Genomic DNA, 18,815 nt, shown 5'->3' with positions numbered 1-18,815 from the left:
AGTTGCACTTTAGCTTCACTTTAGTGTAAACAATAGAATGCAGGTTACACAGAAGTACAACATGGAACGGGGGTCTGCTCATAATTATGACTTCCCATTATTCCTTTGTCCCAATAGTTTATGATCAGGTTTAGTAATAAGGTTAGTTATGTATACTGGTAGCCTGCCTAATATAAGATTCATCTGGTTTTATTGGTGGTGAAATATTGGTGAAAAAATGCCGGTCAATATCTGTGAAAAGATATTGGAATTGTCGATATGCTAGCAATAATATTGTGCATCACTAAAATTAAAACATTATTAGCAACTTGAATAATTTTGACTTGTTGAATTCATATTTCATTGATTTTTTAGTTGCATTGGTTTCCTTTGATGAGGAAGAAGGTTCCCATGGCAACCCCCAGCATTCCCAGGGTCAGCCCCACCCCACAGAACACATCTGGACCCATGCTGGGTGGAGCTGGAAGGTCATGGTCCACATCTGGAAAGAAACACACACACACACACACACACACACACACACACACACACACACACACACACACACACACACACACACACACACACACACACACACACACACACACACACACAAATAAATATACATACACACACAGCTACTATACAGTACCAGTAAGACGCATGTCTTGGCCATCTGGCCGGTGATGTATATCGGACCAGTTACCCATATATGGAGACTCCTGGTACCCATAGATATTCACAGATATGGGCTTAATATTGATGACATTAGGGATCTCCATATGGTCATAAAAGGGATTTGGTGCCCCTGACATTACAGGGATCTCCTTATCTCATATATGGGCATAAAAGGGATTTGGTTCCTGGGATGAGGAGAGATGAGGGAGACGGATGCTGAAGATGGAGAGGCTAGAGGAGAAGAGGAAGGTCAAGGGATTATGGATGCACTGAGAGAGGACATGCAGGTGACCGAGAGGACATTGAGTGAGAATTAGCGGCCCAGCTAATCCCTAATGGGGTTTATTTATAGACAGTGTTTTATCATATATCAGCAGTGTTCTTACCCCATATCCTGGTCTCAGGTCCAGTCAGTGACTGGTGGTTGACTGTACAGCTGTAGATGTCTCCCTGCTCTGGTGTGAACTTCACACTGGAGAACTGGCGGTAGGTTCCATCATCTTTGGGGTACGGGACGGTGGTGGTGATGTCAGAGGTCAGGTTGAGGTTGTTCCTGGTCCAAGTGATGGTCACTGGTGCAGGATAGAAACCAGTCACATGACAGATGAGAGCGTTTGACACTCCCACTTCAACAGGGTGTTTGGTGTAGATCATGGAGTCAGGAGCATCTGAAGACACATGAAACATAAAGACACAGAGACACATCATCCAGCTGACTGATCGGGCCCCTCTCTTTTTCATGAATCTGTTATTAATTGTCATTGTCATTACAAACACATCCATGTCTTGGTTTTCAACTTTCAACAACACCCATATTCTAGGCCTAGGGGATCCTTGAGGGGCTTCCAGGGGGTCCCCAGCTAAATTACTTAATATAGTATCAAGCTTAACCACTTTAACCCTTATAACCAATCTAGCTTGCAGATCTTCTATTTTCATGTGAAAACGTTTACATAACGCACGTCCAAGAAGTAAACAATCTCTAATGTCAGATTAACATACACAAGTGTTACTAGTTATATTTTCTGATTAAGTGCTTCTAAATTATTCCTGTGCGTTTGTGTCAGTGTAAATTGTGTAATCCATGCTGTTTGTGTTTCGGTGTTTGTCTGTTTGACAAGGAGCGTCACACTTGTCGTGTCTGTGCCTGCATGTGAGGCGACCGTGCGTTTCCCAACGAGTCTGTGGGCCTTAAGCTAGATGCTGAATAGACGACTGCACGTTTCCCAACGATTCTGTGGCCTTAAGCTAGATGCAGAATAGACCTAAATTTAGAGTGAAAATCTTTAACTCAAATCTTTGCTTCTGGGTGTCCCTGGAACAAAATACTTTGCGATGGGGGTCTATCCGTGGAACAAAATATTTTGAGACGGGGGTCCGCGGCCAAATACATATTTTGGGGGTCCTTAACCACTGATAGGCAAATGTCTTCTAAATCCTAACAGTTTTCTGAAAATAACTTGTGTTGCTATCAGTGGTTCTCAAACATTGTCATGTCAAGGACCCCCAAAATGATATGTATTTTGCCACGGACCCCCTAGATGTAGTGGAGTAGAAGTAAAAGTATTAGAAATACTCCAGTAAAATAGGCTACAAATATTTAAAACATGTACTTAAATACAGTACTTGAGTAAATGTACTTTACTTTACACAACTGGTTATAATAATATTAATAATAATATATTGTATTATCTGGAATTTATATAGTGCTTTTCTAAGTAGGCCTACTCAAAAATGCTTTACATGTGTGTGGGGGCCTGGGGAGAGAACAAATACTGATGGTGACTTGACTAGGATGGAATCATGTGAGGAGGTGGCCCGCCTCCTCACACTGGTACAAAAAGACACAAACATATTAGCCCTGTCCTTGCCTCCCTTCACTGGCTTCCCGTTAATTTTAGAATAGATTTTAAGATGCTTTTATTTACATACAAATCATTTAACGGACTGTCTCCATTTTACTTCTCTGCCCTTGTGGAACCTTACCGTTCTTTTACGGCCACAGCCCCTCGACTTTGGAACACACTTTGGTTCAGCTTGCCTGTTTGTAAACGTGCTATATAAATAAAGTTTGATTTGATTTGATGTTGCTCTATCAGTATTTCTTTCTTTGTTGATGCTGCTACTGTGTTTATGTGGATATACTAATATTCGGGGGATATCTTAACCCTTCTTGTGCCCATCCCGAACAAGTTCGGCTTTTTTTCAATACAATACAATGTTTTTTTTGCTATTTTACTTACCCTGAGCTGCTTGTAGAGATGTGGGTGGTCCTGGCTCGTCCTACGCTTTCCAATGACCGATTCTAGATGGTCCGACGATTTATTCAATTGAAAATGGTTTAGAATAAAGTTTAGAGCCCCCCCCAAAAAAACTCAATCTATACTGTCGGCTGCGCGACGTATTCCGAGGTGCCGATCCCGATCTAGTCCGGCTTTTTTAATAAAATGAATTAATTAATCGGAGGCCTCAACGAAGCCCCGGTCTATGATCCAGGCCACCTACCGCGCTCTCTTTCCACCGGCCCGTAATCGGGTAACGCCGCCGCACTGCGCCGCCTAATCCAATACATTCTCACATCTTTAGAGACCTTTTTCTCTGAACTGTGTTCCTAGGGCAGCGACGAAGTTTGTTTTGCGGCTAAATAGCCTCAGATCCGGCTTCTAAAAAAAAAAGAGCCGATAGCTAACTCTTAGCTCTCTTCCTCCGGTCCACGTTCATAACACTGCATGCTGTGAAAACGCAAGGCACTTCTGCCTGGGTACCCGGATGTACTATGAAGCCTTATGGAGAAATGTCTGGCACTCTAGCGGCCTCTTGCGGCCTTGGCACGCAACTTGTTAAAAAGTCCTGGAATAAATTCTTACCAAAACAATTCTTCACCAATGTGTTTGTAAGGGTCTCTAGTAACACATCTCACAAAGACTGAAATTCAGTTTCCCTAGGAGAATCCGTTACAGCTAATTAAAGTTGGTGTCCCATTAAATTTACTATACAGGATAAAACACGCCAAAATAAATATGCTTTAAGTAGCATGTGAGGGGTCAAACTAGGGGTTTTTCATGATTCTGAATCCATTGCAAACATTTGTTTTGCACGAAAAACATTCCTTGGGCTAAAAACGCCCCCACAAAAATATGGTTTAGTCAAAATATGGTTACCCCAAGGTAACCAAAACAAATGGTTGCAATGGATTCAGAATCATGAAAAACGCCTAGTTTGTCACATGCTCCTTAAAGCACATTTATGTTGGTGTGTTTTATCCTGTATAGTTAATTTAATGGGATCCCAACTTTCAGCAGCTGTCACCCATTCCCCTAAGGAAACTAAATGTCAGTCTTTGTGAGATGTGTTACTAGACACCTTTACAAACACATTGGTGAAGGATTTTTTTGGTAAGGAATTTATTCCAGGATATGACACTATTTCTGAAGATATCCCCCGACTATAAACAAAATGTTGTTGTCTTAACATAAACATCTTATCTTATCTGATCTTATTTTAGGTGATTCTGCCAGCCCTACTGCTTACCCTTCTGTATGGAACAATGAACAATATAAAGAGGCTTATTATAGATATTTCCTTTAGGATTGCAATCATGTTTCATGTTACAGTAAGTGTAATGCGTGTATGTATAACTGTGCCAAAATGCAGTTTTCTAAGCATTTCGGGGGTTTTGGGGGGTTAGAGGTTTTTCGGCAGCCGCGCGACAAATTTTGGGACAGTTTCGGCAAGAATTTCAAACCACTCTCACCCCTGCGAAGTCACGATATTTATCATGATATATTTTTATTGGCAGACAATAATGAGCACCAGCAAATGAAAGAAGACATTCCGATGAATATGTACACGTTTTAATTTAAAAAATGTATGGTAGTTCAAAATTTAGTTATGGCTGAGTCAAGTGGTCTTGGCAGTGGCCGCAATAACAGGCTGATAACGGGTTGTGACATAATAAAGCACCTTGATTGTGAAATTTGTGTAGTTTGTATAGGCTTTTGAATGCGCCGTTCAGTTTGTAGCGCGTACCGAACCGAGACCCTCGTATGGAACGGTTCAATGCAAATATATTTATCATTGCAGGCTTAAAAAAAATACATCTATATATATATAGGCAATTGTCAGGCTGACACTTTGTTTACATCCTATCAATCCATATAAAAGAATAGACTAGGATGTAAACAAAGTGTCAGCCTGACAACAGCCAAAATTATTATTTTATCATTATTTTACGCTTTTTGTGGACATTTTTGAACAGAAACACATATATGAACATATTTTTTTATAAAATATTTTCGAAACATCATTTTTATTTTAGCATCCGTTTTATTTTTTTATTTCTGTACCTTGTTCCACTGGTGGGTTTTTCAGAGCGGTGCGAGTGCGGTCCAGGTTGAGTTTGCAGGTCTCCTGTTCACCCACAGCTACTTGATACATTTCTTGGTAGGTGAGTGGATCTACAAACGTAGGCACAGGCTGCACCCCCTTCCCCTGGTTGAAGTCAGCGTACCACCTCACTTCACCGTCCAGTCCAAACATGAATTCTTTATTCATGTTTTTATCTGTGTCTGAACAGCCTGTAACTCTAATGTCCTTGTGTACAACTGGAAGGGAAGAAAACAAACAAAGATTACATTTAATTAAACTTATTCAAAGTGACAACGACACATGATCCGGTCAACAGATATTAAACACTCAAACAAACAACAAAAATACAAATGCTATGTTTAAATATTATTCTGAAACACATTTTAATGTATAATTGTTCTCACGATATGAAGCAGATTCAAATGCTTATTTATTATTTATGTTCTATTATAAGCATTAGTTAGTGATTTCACTGATAGTTATGCTATGTTTTGAAAGATGTACATTGTATAATTATTAATGATTTCCCTGGACTTAAACCAGTTTATTTGATGGTCTTACTGCCCTGGCATGTGGCCTTGCGCCCACAAAGATAATGTACACCAGCAAAGGCCAAGTGACCTTAAAATGTCATTAATACAACGCCCAGGGAAATGCCTGATGGCCCCCTTGGGCCCTATCAGTGGCACGTGCCTGAAAATAAACTTGTATTTTATAACAATAAAATTAACATAACTCTGATGTACAGTACTCACCACCTGGGATGGCTTTGACACGAAGCACACAGGAGAGGATGAGGAGGGTGGCTGTAATCTTCATCTTCATCATCACAGCTACAAACCGAGTGAAGTGATCAGAATAAACAGTGTTTACTGAACTCTGCTGAACAGAATAAACAACTTCAACAGAAGTTCTGGTGTCTGAGGAAAGGAGGACGGAAGATTTGTTCTGTGGTTTAGACAAATCAGCCAATCAGGTTACAGATACACTGTTGCGTCATCTGTCTCCAAGTAGACAACATTCTGAATTGTTGCAGGTAAACATAGTTAATAGAGTAGAGGGTGTGTAAGCAGGGGTCTTCAACGATTTTCAGGCCAAGGACCCCCTTATAACTGAGAGAGAGAGAGATTATGCAGGGACCCCCTTATAGCTGAGAGAGAGATGGAGCAGGGACCCCCTTATAGCTGAGAGAGAGATGGAGCAGGGACCCCCTTATAGCTGAGAGAGAGATGAAGCAGGGACCCCCTTATAGCTGAGAGAGATGGAGTAGGGACCCCCTTATAGCTGAGAGAGATGAAGCAGGGACCCCCTTATAGCTGAGAGAGAGAGATTATGCAGGGACCCCCTTATAGCTGAGAGAGAGATGAAGCAGGGACCCCCTTATAGCTGAGAGAGAGGAAGCAGGGACCCCCTTATAGCTGAGAGAGAGAGATTATGCAGGGACCCCCTTATAGCTGAGAGAGAGATGAAGCAGGGACCCCCTTATAGCTGAGAGGGAGGAAGCAGGGACCCCCACCACATATATTGTATCAAATTAAACTCTTTCATTGTTTTCATAGATAGCTTCATAGAGTTGTGTAGCATTGCGTTGGATTCATGTTAATGTGTATTCACAGTTAACCAGTTGCAATATATCTTAGAAAACTTGTACTTGGTCTGCTCTTTTTTCCCCACTACACCAAACCTCTTTGCCGAAAATAGTGGATCTACAAGCTCACAACGACTCGCGCTGTGAGGCGTCTTGAGCTTCAGCTATTTCTGTCTAATGTTCCCCTCAGAAAAGGTTGCACGGGTTCAAATGGTTGGAAAAAAAAAGCATTTCACATCACACAGATTTACTGACCCCCCTGTAGTAACTCTGTGGACCCCCTAGGGGTCCCAGACCCCCTGTTGAAGACCCCTGCTCTGATGTTCTCATTTCACACAGACAGACAGACAGACAGACAGACAGACAGACAGACAGACAGACAGACCTTACCCATCCCATAGAGCAGGGGCTCTGAAACCTTTATGCCCTGTTTTATTTTATTTTATGGGGGACATTTTTGGCAACCAAACATTTCATTTATAGAGCAATTTCAAAGTGGAAATAAATAATATCTTAAAATAAAATCATACATTATTGGCCTTAGATATGAATATTTAGCAGAAAATTTAGTTAAAGCAGTGATTTGTAGGCCTATGTTATCAATGAAATGAATGAATAATATTATTGTGCAACTGAAAGAGAAAAGAAAAAAACAACAACAAAAGAGCTATAGTTTTCTTGGCACAGCTTCCGTCTGGTCTGGAGATGGGCTTTGATTCCAAGCAGCTCAGGACACCAAAACGCTACGATATCAAATAAAGCAACTCAAGTGTTTCTGTAGCCACACACGTCTTAATCCAACTCTCCAATTCATCATAAGAAGGGTTCCATAAGAGATCATGTTTCCATGCATTTTACCCTCTGGGAGAAACAAAAACACCCCAAACAGCTGTTTAATGAGCCACCTGAACATATTATTGCTGCTAAATAACTGCTGTGTGTGTGTGTGTGTGTGTGTGCACGTGCGTGCGTGCGTGCTTCTCACAACAGAAACTTCCTACTAGAAACTTAACTTCTAATTTCACTTCCTGATTCACTCAGTAACAAGAAAAGCAATACATATTTTATATTACTACTAATATTATTTTTTGTCTAATTAATTACTACTTTGACCACCAAAGAATGTCATGTTCTATGACATACATGGGCAACTGGCGGCCCGGGGGCCACATGCGGCCCCCACCTTCACTTAATGCGGCCCGCAGGTTAATACCGGAATACTGATATATTACTGATTTCAGCTGTTACAATTCCAAACATGACCTGCTTTAATTCCATCAGTCTATATTAGTAGCTTAATGACTAGTAAAAATGTATTTTTTTATGTCCAATGTATTTGTATTTAGGTTCATAAAGTTAACATGAGTATATAACTAAATGCGTTTGAAATTAGATAAAAATGTTACATTTCAGGATTCCAATTCAAAAACAACAAAAAATAATCCAGGATTCCAATTCAAAAGAAGCAAAAATAGCCGATCTACAAGCTTTTGAGCTTGTAGATCTGCTATTAGATCTGCTGGTGGCCGTTAGCTGTATAAATCTATATATAAATCCTTGTTAAAGACCATTGTAAAACTAACTAACTGTCCGTTAGTTGTAAAAATCTTTATATAAGCCGCACCGTTGTATAAGCCGCAGGGTTCAAAACATGGGAAAAAAGCCGCGGCTTATAGTCCGGCAATTACGGTAGTTAGAGGCTCTGCCCAGGCAGGCTCACTAACCTTCTTGCTGTGATTATCTATTAATCATGCTTTTTCTTTTACTCTACTGTAGAGGGTAACACAGGTCTGCCAGGACCCGATTACCCAAAAGCCGAACCGAGAACCCAGGCGGTTCGGTTCTAAAATATTGATTTGTCCCTCTGGGCAAGGTCGCTGGGTCGGGTAGGGTTGCAGAGGACCCCAGGTAGTCATGGCATGCAGCTGCAATTATTGTAAAGGTTTTAAATTTAAGCAGCATTACGGCTGTTTAAATCTAGCACCAAACAGCTGACTCAAATTAACGATCACTGCGTTATCAAGCGTTCAAGTTGCTTACCAGGGAGCGTTGTAGTCTCATGTTAGGCCATGACCCTGCTTCACAAGCATCATTTAATCCTCATGCTGAGACTCAGGTGTCAGAGCAGAATCAGCAGTAATAATGAACACAGCATGGCTTACAGTACAGCAGTGGTTCTCAACCTGAGGTTCGGGACCAACATTATTTTGGGGCGTCCCCAGATGATTAACTTAATACGCAACATTGTTTTCTCCCTCAACAGTAAACAAACCAACATAAAGTTTAATTGTATAGCGGGTATATGCAAATGGTCAAATATTAGAGGCATAAATTGTGAAAATAGCAGATCTACATGCTCACAACGCCTCGAAACGTGAGGTGTGGTGAGCATGTAGATCAGCTATTTTCACACAATAGAACCGTGTTTTACAAAATGTAATGCCTCAACTCTCAGTGCTCGTCAGGGTGGGAGGGTCCCCAGTTAAAATAGGATTATTTTGGGGGTCGTGGCCTGAAAAGGTTGAGAACCACAACAGTACAGTACAGCAGGGTTTCTCAGAGTGGGTGCCATGGCACCCTGGGGTGCCGTGACGAAAGTCCAGGGAAGCCACAGACTACTTTGATAATATTTGAATTTGTACCAGCCGTGACACATCACAGAGTAGCATCTCTCTCACACACACAGTTAAATATAAAGAGTGTTAATTTGATAAATTTGCAACAAGAGTGTTCTTGTAGACTCTCATAATTAAATGAATAAGCTAGTGTTGCAGAGGACGACAGACAGGTATAGTCATGACAGCTGCAATTATTTGGAAGTGTATTTATTTAAGCAGAATTACAGCTGTTTACATCTCCCACCAAACAGCTGATTTAACTATAAACGTGTTATCAAGCCCCAAGTTGCTTTCCAGGGATCATTGTAGATTCAAGTTAGGCATGACCACGCTTCACAATTAAGGACGGGACTCAGGTGAGCCGGGACTCAGGTGTCAGACCAGCATCAGCAGTAATGAGACTAAGGTCACAAGGATAAAATGTCGTTTAGATAGCATCTAATGTAGACAGATGCCATGTGTATGGTTTCAATGTACATATTATTGTCTGCTAAATGCCTAAATTGTAATAAACACAGACCAGCATACAGCACAGCGCAGCGCAGCACAGCACAGCACAGCACAGCACAGCACAGCACAGCACAGCACAGCTATTTAGAGGTTGTAGGCTATTTACTTCACTGCATGTGACGGGCAGGGCAGGTCTGGTTTTGGATTTTCTTATAATCACAGGTTGCGGGTCGGTCTGCGGTTCTGATTATTGATGGGCGGGGCACAGGTTTTCAAAATTGGACCGGTGCAGGACTCTGGTTCAGAGTCATTGTTTTGCTTTTTGTTAGGCTAGATATTTTATTTTATTTCTTGAATTAATAGATCTTTAGTTTGCTATACTTAACATGAAGCAAAATGACATTAAAACTATATACTGCATTTCGTTTCGAAAGAGGTTGAAGAGATGAAGATATGACAGAAGACATTGACAGAGACCTGGCTATAATGCAGGCCTTGATGCAGTGTAGGATGAAGGTAGAAGTCAACACATAAAGATCGTTTTCTGTCATTTAAATGAAAGAATAGATACATACAGTATATACTGCCATCTGACCCATGGCTGAGACAAACAAGGAAGCAGAAAAAGAGGTAGCGGTTGAAATGTGACGATACGGTTAGTGAGCAGAGAGCCTGAGGACAAGCTCATGTAACAGCTAACCTCTGCTTTGCATTTACCTACTGGAAGGTTTTACACCACTGATAGAGAAATGATACTTCACTGTTCTTTCAAAGCATTCATCTTCATCTTCCTCTTTTTAACATTAGTTTTCCAACAAGTTGTAGAACACATGCAGTTTGACAATGAACTACAATGTCTGAGGACATGTATGTCAACCCCGGACCATACCTGACAAAAGGTCAGATCGAGGAGGTATATTCAACGACGTTATCAAATATTGCATGCTTTCCTAATATCGTGCAGCCTTACTGGAAACTCAACAACCTCTAATTTCACTCCTGATTTACTCAGGCCTCTCCAGCTTACGGCTGTGTGACTGTGATGATTGTGTGACTTTCCCCCCCATAAATGTTGCAACTTTTTTGCTTTCAAGATTTTTCAAGCACTTTTCAAGATTTCAAAAAAAAAAAAAAAAAAAAAAATAGCCGATGTACAAAAAAAACGTGCAGATGCACATAATGCACAATCTCTGTAAAGCGCCTTGGATAAAAGCACCGTATAAATGCACCATTTATACTCTCTCTGTGTGGCCCCTGACTGAGAGACTGCTTCCACCTGTTAATGACACCGTCAGTCGTGTCAGAGTATTTAACATGTGCTGTACTAAATTGTGCTCAGTTAAACTGAGTGAAGCTACTGGATTAGTGGCTTCTGTTCATTTGCTGCCATTTTCTCTGTTCTTGCTCGGGTTTCTGTTTTTTTTTTTACTTTTGCCCTTTGTTTTCCTCAAAAAAGTTTTCATTCAGTCAACTGACATTCAGAAAGTTAATGTAGCAGAGGACACCAGGTAATCATGGCATGCAGCTGCAATTATTTGGAAGGTTATACATTTAAGTATCATTTCGGCTGTTTAGATCTAGTGTAGGCTATATGGTGTGTGTGTGTTGACTCTCGTCAACGTGCCTGGCACTTTGGCTGACTGGTCTGCGCACATGCATGAGATATCGGGGTCCCGGGTTCGCCTCCCGGCCGTGACGCTACATTGGAGGCAGCGGTACAAATAGGTACTGGCGGAGTTTTCCGTCAGTTCCTCGGCGTTGTAGACACTATGCCTGGTAGTCGACGACTGTCCCCCCATGAGTCGTGCTCGGACCCCCCGGTTTCAAAGTTGAGCTTAGCTCCTGGCCGGCGCATGTGGTCGCGATTCCAGGTAGAGGGGACGACTGTAGGCTATACAGTGTGTGCGTTGGCTCTCACCAACGTGCCTGGCACTTTGGCTGACTGGTCAGCGCACATGCCTGGGATATCGGGGTCCCGGGTTCGCCTCCCGGCCGTGACGCTACACTAGCACCAAACAGATGACTCAAATGAATGAGCACTGCGTTATCAAGCCATCAAGTTGTTTACCAGGGAGCGTTGTAGTCTCATGTTAGGCCATGACCCTGCTTCACAAGCATCATTTAATCCTCATGATGAGACTCAGGTGTCAGAGCAGCATCAGCAGTAATAAGACTAAGGTCACAAAGGATATAAAATATAATTTAGACAGCAGGTTATGTAGACTGATTGCCAGGTCACTGTTGACCTGACATCCTATAGTTTTTCCAACATGAAATAAAATATATATTTCAAGAGATGGAAAAGACTACAGAAAAAAACAAATCAACATGTAACTAAAGACCTACATTAACTATGAGGGAGAGGATGCAACCCAAGTTATTAATAACCATGGTTATCTTTTTCATTGTTATTATTATTACTTAAGAGAAATAAATTAGTAAAGTGAGCAAGTACTTCTTCCACCACTGCTGGCTACTATCTGTCACCCAAGTCCTTACTTTGGTCAAAGGGCGCCCTCTGCTGGTTGAAATGTTTTAGGCTCTCATTCCAATCCAGCACACATGAATTCACTATGAATGTTCTTGCAGGGATGTGTGACCTCACACGCACGCACGCAGGCAGGCAGGCAGGCAGGCAGGCAGGCACACACGCACACACGCGCGCGCACACACACACACACACACACACACACACACACACACACACACACACACACACACGCAGAGAGCATGTTATCATATTTGGAAGATACCAAAGATACACAGACACTGATGAACCATCGGCAACAATGGACAAAAAAAAACATTATTGGGCTTTCTTGTGTAATTATCCTTTTGAATAAATGTACAATTCAAGCATTTAGCAGACACCGTCTTAACCCAGAGTGACTTACAATAAGCAAGGACAGCTAAAGGTAATTCTTCACATGCAGAGCAATAGTAATCTAGGACAGGTTTTCCCAAAGTGGGTGCCGTGATGCCAGTCCAGGGGTGCCTCAGAATACTTTGATCATATTTGGAATTCATCAATATCACTACATCAATATCACTGCTTATGCTAAAAACAGACCTGATTTGCACTGTATGCCTACTTGAATTATGTTTCCATCTATGGCCAACTCTCTTCACCATCCATAAATAATAATTGGCTCAGTAATCAAAATAAACTGACCAAAAACCAAAATAATGCGCATGAAAAACAAAAGCACAAATCCCATAACCATGGGGGACCAGACAATGGAAGAGGTTGACACATTTACATCAGTAACTGGGAAGTGTTTTAGCTGTGGACGGTGGGACAGAGGAGGATGTGAAGGCAAGAATAGGGAAAGCAAGAATCACATTCAACATATTAAATAAGATCTGGAAAACCAAAAACATCTCACTCAATACCAAACTCAAAATCTTCAACTCCAATGTCAAATCCATACTGCTGTATGGATGTGAAACCTGGAGGACCACCAATAACATCACCAATAAACTGCAGACATTCAAAACACTGCCTAAGACGCATCCTAAGGATCTTCTGGCCAAACCGCATTAACAACATCAACCTGAGGGAACGCACCAAACAAGAACCAATAGAGGTACAGCTGTTGAGGAGAAAGTGGAGCTGGATTGGTCACACACTGAGGAAAAGCAAAACGTCAATAACCAAACAGGCTCTAAGGTGGAACTCACAAGGCAAGCGGAGCAGAGGAAGAGACAAAAACACCTGGAGAAGGAGCACAGAGCAAGAAGTGAAGGAGAAGGGACTGAGGTGGAAACAGCTGGAGAGGATTGATGGCCCAAAGACAGACCAGGGTGGAAACCATTCATCAATGCTCTACGTTCTGAACGGAATATAAAGGCCCAAGTAAAACTAAAACATTTCAGATGACTAAAATGTGACTAAAGATAAATATAATTTATTCAAAAGACTATGACTAAAACTAAATGAGAAATTGATGTAAAAATGAACACTGCACCACAGTAGCCTATTACAAAATTGGCAAAATAAAAGAGCTGAAGTTTTCTGTGACTTTGCTGCAGATGTGGAGCATGAACACATTCATGTTGCTTCTCCATGATTAGTTCAATGAACAACAGTCGTATGTTAAACCTTGCAATGCCTTATGAACCTATAAGGCTGTCAAAGTAATATTTGAATATTGAATATTCCTCGAATATGGAAGAAAAAAATTCCGTACACACTCGGTTGTACTAATGAAACATAACTCTGGCCAGTGGCCACCCATGGTTGTACTCTTGAAGTATAGCTACTGGAATTATATAACTCTCTCTCCCTGCTCTCTCATCACACACACTGTGATGCTGTTAGCTTGATAGCTTCACCCTCGGAGTCTGTGAGTAACAAACTGTTGCAGACAAGATATCTTTCTGCTAATTTGCCAACTTTCCCTTGCTACGAAGGAAGGAACTCACCATCATATCGTTGTGTCCACGGCATTTCCAGGCCAAGAAAATGTTAATCCATGTCAGGGAAATAGTAAACATGCAGACTTTAATGAATGTAGCGTTATATTGAAAAATGTGACCTATAGAATATCGTTACCCTAGGAGGAGTTGTTATAGGCTACACATGGTCACATATTTCTGCGTGACACACTACTCTCTACATGCATCTTCTATGTACACCTCTTTCTGCTAGATTCAATAAAAATATATATTTTGTATATTTTTATAAGTTGATAATATTTTTTTTTTTTGTATTCTCCCTGTAAAATAATAAAAATAATCGAATATATTCGATATTCTAGCCAATTTCTAAGACCAATATTCTAATTTAATTTCGGAGGAATGTTGACAGCTCTATAAACCTATATGTTAAACCACGCAATGTTTTATAAACCAACAGTTGTATGTTAAATCACGCCGGTACAAACTAGGGATGCCCGGTTGACAGTGGTCAAATTATATATATAATATTTTGTAATTCAAGTACAGAACACATTGGTTTAAAATATGACCATTAGATGAGAACACATTGGGTTATTGATTTATTGAGTAAATAATCCATGGAAGATGTACATGGTAAAACCTAGCCGCAAATTGCAACACTAGATTTTTTTTTACTTTTTAAACCCAGCGTAGACATGTTATGAGCTACTTTCTATCAAGAAATTCAGTTCAGGTGATTATTTTTTTTCGCTTGTGGGAAGTCACTCAACGGTCCTGTGTACCACCTGGGTCACATAGCCTAATGCAGGAGGCACATGGTGTTATAGAAGACGAGCGCTTCCGAAGTTAAAAAATAAACATATCTGCTCGGATTTATTAACAGATATAACTCATAAACGTCTACGCTGGGTTTTTCTGAAACAAACACTTTGCAGATAGAAAGAGGATTCTTCAAGGTTTCCATACAGCCCCAATATTGATGAGTTTGATGTCGTTTAATACCATCAGATAGCAAAAAAAATGTTTTGATGCATTGGCTGCCTATGGGAGGTATTGCAACCCTAGATTCAACCGATTTTAAAACAATCTAGTGTTGCAATTTGCAGCTAGGTAAAACCATGTTACCGGAATGTATTTCATTACGTTTTCTTTCCTCCATTAGTTTCATTACAGTCACAAAAATCAGCCAAACCAAGTAATTCAAACACAAATCTAATCTATAGCTAAACTTAAAATCACTCTTGATTAAATATAGTTGCTGTCAGGTTGAAACCTCATATCTTCACGTTTCAACTGTTTATCCTTTATGATTTTTTTCATAAATGATTCTTCTCTTTGTCATGCAAAATAATTGCAACAAAACAAGCCAAAATAGCTGATCTATGACGTGTCACAATGCATAGTGTTTTGAGCTTGTAGATTGGCTAATAGCTTGTGACTACTAAATAATATAATTGGATCCATTGGAACACATGGTTCTTTTTTTTTTACATCTCCTGAAAAGTAACAGTTTTGGACATATGAGGTTTCTTCCACTGGACAGAGACAATAATATGTGAACCAATGCAGCAAATAAATGGTCTTTGGAAAGGTTTGGACGTTAAATGTGCTGTTTGTTTGTTTCATAGAAGTTGATGATAGGGACGTGCAGAGAATGAGAAGCAGGGGCTGAAAGTTTTAAAAGGGCCTTTTGGTGAAAATATAAAAAAATAGCAGACCTCCAAACTCACAACACGTCGCAGCACGATAAGTTGTGAGCTTGGAGGTCTAACACAATAGCTGTGGTACTGTACAGTTTACAGTACTGTAGCCTACTGTACATCTGAAAACTGAAATTCAGGGAAAACATTTATTCAACAAATGAATAATGGTGGATTTTTGCGATCTAAATATAATTTAAATTATGCATTTATGAAACAATATGAATACACAATAATTTAAATGTGTGCTCTGGTTTGAGGGTAACTTATTTATGTTTTTATTCCAGTTCAAATTAAAATATCCCCAATAATTCTACCATGTTCCTTCCAGTCTGACATGTTTAAACATAAACAGCTGCTTTCACTGTTGTTTTACACTTATTAATCAATAAGGTAGGTGAGGCTAGACAAGCCTAGTGCTTCTCTCTAAGCCCTGTTAGGACACCTGGACAATGCAGCATGTAAAAACACTGTCAATTTATTAAATGTACTTCATTATTTATGTAATGTGTCCAATATCTGAAATAAAACCAAAATGAACTGAAGATTCTATTGTGATCAATTATTATCTCTGTCCAGAGTTCAGTGCATTTAACCCTAACTTTAATCTATGCTAAATAATAGATCATTCAATCTGAATTGATATTAATGCATTACTTTGTTTACGCAACTGTTTCAGTTCTCACTCACTTTTAGGTGAATGCATATTTGAATATTCAGAATCTGTGTTGAATTGATGTTTTTCTGTGTGATGACCATTTAGTTGCTGTGTTGGCTCACATATTGTACATTAAATAATAAAATGATTGCATGTTATAATGATTGCAACTCATAAACTCTCACACATGATAAATGATTACATATATAAATGATTTATGGTCAATTAAAAGATATGACCCTTTCACAGACATGGCTGACTCAGAGTACTACCACTAACATTTAGATGTTTTACTGTTAATGATTGTGTCTAGAGTAGACCACCCCTGGAATGAGGTGCCAACCGCTGATACCAAGTCTGTTTATTTACTGACTTTTGGCTTCTTTTGTTTTTGTTACGGGTAATAAATTGAGAACCGCGGCTTGCTTTAAAAAAGCAGTGGCTTCTTTGGCAAATCTAACCAGCCAACATTTCTATCATGTATACGGTAGGCTATAATATAATTCCCCGTAGGTTTGCGGAGGAGTGAGAATCACATTGAGAGACAACATCTGGTCTGGTGCCTCTACTTATTAAGCCCTGGCACAAGCATGTGTGTAATGTTATAATAAATAACCAAAACTTAAAGTGATAGTTCACCTATTTTTGACATGAAGCTGTGTGAAATACTTGCCATTAAAATAGTGGTTACAAATGTATTAATCCATTACCAGAGTCCCGTGGTCAGAGTTCTGGTCAGTTTTAGATGAATATAAAGTAGTTCCGGTGATTTGGCAGGGGCTCATGGCCCAATCATTAAAAATAGATGAATCCACAAAACTAGCGTAATTTGTATTGTTGACCTATTTCTACCAAATAGACCAACTTTCGTTCAACTTTGACCCCTCTGTCACATGGTACTATTTTTTGTGTCCAGTATCACTACGCCGCTGCAACGTATTTCCCCAAAACAAGGTGCTTTGCAGTCAGCTGATCAGAACGAAACCTCGCTATATATGGTAGAAATAGGCCAACAATACAAATGACGCTAGTTTTGTGGATTAATCTATTTTCAATGATTGGGCCACGCCAAATGGCCCCCACCCCATTGGAACTACTTAATATTCATCTAAAACTGACCAGAACTCTGACCACGGGACTCTGGTAATCAATTAATACATTTTTGACCAATGTTTTAATGGCAAGTATTTCACACAGCTTTATGTCAAAAATAGGTGAACTATCACTTTAAATTATTATACATAGTAAGTATACTGATTTATGTATCCAATCTTTTTTGTTTGTTTGTTACTTTAGAAATAAGCCATATCGTTGAGCTTGTTTTGGCTTATTTTTCAAGATGAAATTTGGCTTATTTCTCTCGCAAGATTTGGCTTTGTTTTTGGCTAGTTTTTGGAAGTGGTGGTTTGGCTTATTTCTCACACGAGAGATGGCAACACAGGTGCTACCTCATACCAATACAGTATACTCACCGCAAAACACACTCGCCTTAACCTCAGTAAAACTATGTCTAAACCTAAACCAATCCTCAACGGTTAAACCTAACCTTATTCTTAACCTCACCAAAACGGTACCAAAACCTAACCCTATTCCTAACTTAACATATTTCTAACCTTCTCAGTAAAACAAATACAAGAATACAAGAACCGCCACACCAAGCATTTTTCTTTTCTTTTTTTTTCTTTTTTTTTTTTTTTTACCTCTAAGAGACCCAAACTACAGTGAAAATAGTAGATCTACAAGCACAAAACACGTCGCCACTGCAAAGCACAACTATAGAATTTGATTCGATGAAGGGTCAAGTTGCAATGCAACATTTAGGTCTTTTAATGTAGGAAACGGACAAAAGGAGATATTTACTTGTGGCCCATAAAAATGTATGGGTTCCGAGTTCTGACCCCTGGTTTAGGAACCAGCAGAAAAGGGTTTTCTGTGTCTTAACATGAAGTGACAAGACAATGACGGATGATCATTGCTAAATGTAACGGTTGTGGATGGATGCTACTCTAGAGATTATTCAACATACTTCTACGGTTGTTGCTTCTTTGCTACTCTATAGAGTATGTAACATACTTCTACATGTAACAAAACAGCTTATAATCATGTTTTAACGTGGGATGAACGTCCATTTGAATATATTTCTATATATATATATATATATATATATATATATATATATATATATATATTTTTTTTTTTTTTTTTTTTTTTAATTAGCGTTTGTTATTAAATTAGGCCTACAGTATGTACTCTTGGCATTGGTGCCACACACTCCTATTGCAACTAGTATGTAACCTGCCTCTCTAAATTGCATGATCTTTAAATTAATCTTTAATATCTGTTCTGTCTTAAGACTGAACATGCTGTTTTGGAAT

The 18,815-nt window shown here is 39.7% G+C and overlaps 1 protein-coding gene across 1 annotated transcript; it reads right to left on the bottom strand.

The window, feature by feature from the left end:
* Positions 1-350: 350 nt before the first annotated feature.
* LOC308302877 (mamu class II histocompatibility antigen, DR alpha chain-like) lies at positions 351-5,869 on the bottom strand (the record flags this gene model as incomplete). Its single annotated transcript, XM_080747195.1, has 4 exons — positions 5,781-5,869; positions 5,004-5,261; positions 1,044-1,325; positions 351-460 (listed from the first exon to the last, which is right to left on the bottom strand). The coding sequence occupies exons 1-4, from the start codon at positions 5,851-5,853 to the stop codon at positions 351-353; spliced, it is 723 nt and encodes a 240-aa protein (XP_080603321.1). The 5' UTR covers positions 5,854-5,869.
* Positions 5,870-18,815: the final 12,946 nt, after the last annotated feature.

The sequence above is a fragment of the Nannobrachium achirus genome (assembly GCF_963921795.1).
Source record: "Nannobrachium achirus genome assembly, chromosome: 18".
Lineage (NCBI taxonomy): Eukaryota > Metazoa > Chordata > Actinopteri > Myctophiformes > Myctophidae > Nannobrachium > Nannobrachium achirus.
This window is presented reverse-complemented; position numbering and strand designations above follow the sequence as displayed.